General features: G+C 38.8%; 1 gene segment (V, D, J or C); it reads right to left on the bottom strand.

Moving 5' to 3' along the window:
* Nucleotides 1-3,981: 3,981 nt before the first annotated feature.
* On the bottom strand, nt 3,982-4,476 carry LOC131906321 (immunoglobulin kappa variable 1-39-like). The segment is given in 2 exon segments: nt 3,982-4,301; nt 4,422-4,476. Coding segments are annotated over 2 exon segments (375 nt in total).
* Between the last annotated feature and the right edge of the window lie 393 nt (nt 4,477-4,869).

Genomic DNA, 4,869 nt, shown 5'->3' with positions numbered 1-4,869 from the left:
CCCCTCCTCCCTGCACCAAGGCTGAGCAAAGTGTCTCAGCATAGGCACCAGGCTCTACCAGCCTACCAAGGATAGGCCCCAGTCCCACTGCCTGGGGGCCTCCCAAATAGTCCAACCTCATCAACTGTCTCACTTAACCAGAGGACCTGGTCAAGTTCCATGGGAGCTCCTCAGCCACTGGTTCACAGTTCATGTGTTTCTGCTAGTTTGGCTATTTTTCCCTATGCTTTTTTCATAATGGTCTCAATATCTCTTGCTCATATAAGCCCTCCTCTCTCTCATAGGTTGGACTCTTGTAACGACTCTGAGATACCAACTTACACATGTCAGAATGGCTTAGATCAAAAACACTGAACACAGCTTATGCTGGAGAGGGTGTGGAACAAGGGGAACACTCCTACATTGTTAGTGGGAATGTAAACTTGTAAAGCCACTTTGGAAATTAATATGGCACTTTCTCAGAAAATTGGGAATCAACCTCCCTCAAGACCCAGCTATACCACTCTTGGTCATATACCCAAGGAATGCTCAATCATACCACAAGAGCACTTGCTCAGCTATGTTCATATCAGCATTGTTTGTAATAGCCAGAACCTGGGAACAACCTAGATGCCCTTCAACTGAAGAATGGATAAAGAAAATGTGGTACATATACACAATGGAGTACTACTCAGCAGAGAAAAACAATGTCACTATGAGGTTTGCAGGCAAATGGATGGAACTAGAAAATATCCTGAGTGAGGTAACCCAGACTCAGAAAGACAAACATTGTATGTACTCACTCATAAGTGAATACTAGATGTAAAGCAAAGGATAACTAGACTGCAACTCACAACTCCAGGGAGGCTACCTAGTAAAGAGGACACTAAGAAAGACACAAGGATCGCCCAGCGACAGAGAAATGAATGAGAGCTACATGATCAAACTGGGGGTGGGGGGAGGGTAATGGAGGGCAAGGGTCGGGGGAAAGAGAGCTTAGGGGAGCGGGGGGTCCCAGCTGGATCAGAAACAGAGTGGGAGAACAAGGAAAGAGACACCATGATAAATGAAGACCCTATGGAAATAGGAAGAAGCAGAGTGCTAGAGAGGTCCCCAGAAATCCACAAAGATGCCTCCACAATAGACTACTGGCAATGACTGAGAGAGTGCCCGAGCTGACCTACTCTTATAATCGGATGGCCAAACACCCTAACTATCATGATAGAACTCCCATCCAGTGACTGGTGGAGACAGATGTAGAATTCAGAAATTTGCGTGAGTAGGAAACCTACAAAAAGTTCACCAACTTGTTTGTTTTATAGTATTTACTTTTATCTGTGTAAATATTCACTTTAAAATTTAGTCACATGCAAATGAGGCAAAATGGCATAATCAACTCTGTTTTGATTACCTCTACTCAGACAATAGAAGGTGGTCATACTGAAAGCCACATGCTCAAGTCTGCATCTCTCATCTTCCCTCTACAGTGATATAGGATAATGACTCTGAAACTTTTATCACAAAGGAAGTCGTTAGGATGAATTGATTTACTTGGGTCCATTCTGTGGTCACTGTCATATTACAGAAAGGGGCCAAATGTTCACTATTTTCTCCTTTCCTTCACTTGTCAAAGGCCACTTCATATTGTTCTCTGAAGTGAAATAATACCCGTCATTCATTTGTCGCACTGTTGACAGTGCTTTTGAATAGCATAGGACTCTTGAATGATTCTACTTCTCCTAGAGGTTGGATGCAAAACAAATCCAAGAACACATAAAAATCATGTACCATGATCAAGTATGCTGCATGCCAGAGCATGTTAGTTTTCTTCTGAGAGGTAGAAAGGGCATGGATCCTGATGGAAGGGTAGGAAAAGAGGAAGAAGGAGAAGAGAATTGGGAAACCATAATCAGGTTACATCATGTGAGAAAAATCTATTTTCAATAAAAGGGGAAAATATATAATCTAAATTAAACAAATACAAAAATCTCTCTTGTCTCAAGACATCTTTTTTTCTATTATGAGCGTCATAGTTATTATGATGGCTACCACAAATCTTTGAAAATAGCTAAGGAATTAAAACAGTGACTCTTCACTAAGATAGAAACATTGGAAGAAGGAAAGGCTCATTCTGTGATCCTTTTGTTGTCGTGGTTAGGGACCACAGAGAATGCACACAGTAAACATAAATGAGCAAATGTCAGCACTAATCTTCTGACACCACTGAGAAATTTTGATATTTTATTGAAAATGATTTTTCTAACAAAGTTGTTTTGAAGGATGTGTAAATTGAGACAGACATATAGAGGAACAGAACAAAGTAAATTTTATATTAGTGTCTCTTCCTCCTCTTCTTTCCCTCCTCTTTCTCCTTCTACCCCTGCCTTTTCTTTCCTGTCTTCATCTTCCATGATGCATCATAATCTAGTTGAATGTATTTCACAAGACAAAAGTCATTTTAACAATAGTCATTTTAACAATCGATGTGGTTGGTCCTTCTGACAATTAAGAAAAAAAATCTATAAAAGTAACTCTATAGTGTCTTAAAAATAATTTCTATTGGAGTCAATAACTATGATAAACTTCTAAGGAACCAAGGCATAGTCACAAAAATATCTTACTGTCATTTATTGTCTATAAAGGTAAAGCAAGTATCTTAGTCATAATAAGTGAAAGAACATTGGGCATTTTTATTTCAGATTACAGAAAAGATCAAAATGTCACTTTCATCACTTGTATCTAAAATAATAGCACAGATATACCAATTCTATTAATAAATAAACAATGAAGGACATGAGATAAAATATTTGCTGATAAGATTAGTATACAAATTCATAAATAAGGAATCTCAAAATAAATATTTAGAAGTAATTTTAATAAAATATTACTGGTCATTCTCTCCAGGTCCACTTTTAAATGTATATTATCTCCAATTTGCACATAAACTCAATGTAATGAAACTAATATTCCTGAAGGAGTTTCTAAAGTTGATTAACTCAGTCCACAACTTATGTAGAAAATATAAAGACAGCAAAACTAAAAAAATGTGAAGCCCAAAAATGTGGTATTATGTCTTGTGACTTGTTCTCTTTTGTACAAAAATCATAGTAATTAAGTCTGTGGGTAATCTACATGCACAGATAGATACATGTATGAATGAGACATATTAAAAATCCCACAGGAAATAGATCTTCCCACACACAATTTAAAAAAAAAAAAACAGACTTGAAGATAGATCAAAATTGTTGGGCTGGTATTTTGTTTTGTTACTAAAACTGTGCTATGGGATTTAAATTCTTCAATAATACCACTTCTGGAGGCATGTTCAAAACAGACCTTTACTCTAATAACTTTATATAAACAAATCTATTTGCACTTCACATAGTGGGATTGAAAGTTTTATGAGGGTAGTTCTGTTTTGTTTGATACTTGTAAGCAGATGAGTGGATGGACATAGGAGCCAGAAGAAACCTATGTGAAGTGCTGCAGACAGCTGAGAGTATCAACACCCATGGCTGCAATTTCAAAGCACAACAGAAGATCATGGTTAGGCAACTTCCACTTTCTCTCATACATGTGCTTTAGCTTTGGTGAGAAAACCAGGAATTCTTTTTATTGTTAGCTTCTCTCAATAATATTTCCCTGACATTTAAATGCTGGTGCTTAGAAGCAAATTCATTGCGTTTAAATAATGTGTGCTTGGAATGTCCACAGAAAAACTCTTCTGTATGAGTTCCAGATGGGGATACAACTCAGAATCCTCAAAGGAAATGGCTGTGTCCTCTTCCAAGGCAGAAATGGCATTGGTACTCTATATGGTAGAAAATGAAAGGAAAGGAAGATAGTAGCATAAAGACAGGACTGTTTCGCCTCTTCTAGAAAAACTAATGTCTCTCTGTGAGATTTTTGTAAAAAGCCTATGACATCTCAGAAAGTTTCAGTGAATGAGTCATGAAGAGCAGCTGAGACAGCTCAACCTCTCACTTCTGCTTCCATGGAGGTTTATGTTATGACATGTATCGCTGTGGGAGGGATATAACCTTGTTGACAGTAATAAGTTGCAATGTCTTCAGACTCCAGGCTGCCAATGGTGAGGGAATAATCTGTCCCAGACCCACTGCCACTGAACCTTGATGGAACCCCATCTGCCAAGGTGGATGCATAGGAGATCAGGAGCTGGGGAGCTTTCCCTGGTTTCTGCTGGTACCAATGTAAAAAATTATTAATGTTCTGACTGGCCCGACAAGTGATTGTGACTCTGTCTCCCAGAGATGCAGACAGGGAGGATGGAGACTGGGTCATCCGGATGTCACATCTGGCACCTAGAAATGGAGATGTAATAAATGTCCACATAGTTAGGCATGATAAGAGAGGACCTCACCCAAATGCCAGTCAACAATAATCACAGTGTAACATTGAAATTCCCATTTTATTCTTTTTACCTGGAAGCCAGAGCAGCAGAAGCCCAAGGAGCTGAGCAGGGGCCCTCATGTCCATGCCGAGTCCTGACTGCAGTGACAACTGTACAGAGTATGACTGGTATATGAAGAAGTCCTCAAGGCTGTGCAGTGAGTGCATGCAAATCACTGGGAATCAGTTAGGATGGGCACAGCTGCAAGGTTCGCTCATCTCAGTAACTGAGCACAAGTCCTGTGTCCCCAGATGCCTGAGGTCTGACCACACGTATGTCTACAGAGACTGTATTTCTTTTTTAAGTTTTAAGTTTTGGAGGTTTCTTTGAAAATTTCTACTGTATATAACCTCTTTTTAAATAATATATTTCAAATATATGTTAATGGTAATATAGGCAAATATCTGACTCTCAATGAATATACAGCAAAGGAGGGACTATTAAATCTTTAACTCACTCAAATAATTCCAATGGATTAA

Source organism: Peromyscus eremicus, chromosome 3, assembly GCF_949786415.1.
Source record: "Peromyscus eremicus chromosome 3, PerEre_H2_v1, whole genome shotgun sequence".
Classification (NCBI taxonomy): Eukaryota; Metazoa; Chordata; class Mammalia; order Rodentia; family Cricetidae; genus Peromyscus; species Peromyscus eremicus.
The sequence above is the reverse complement of the archived record's forward strand: the minus strand, read 5'-3'. Positions and strand labels throughout refer to the sequence as shown.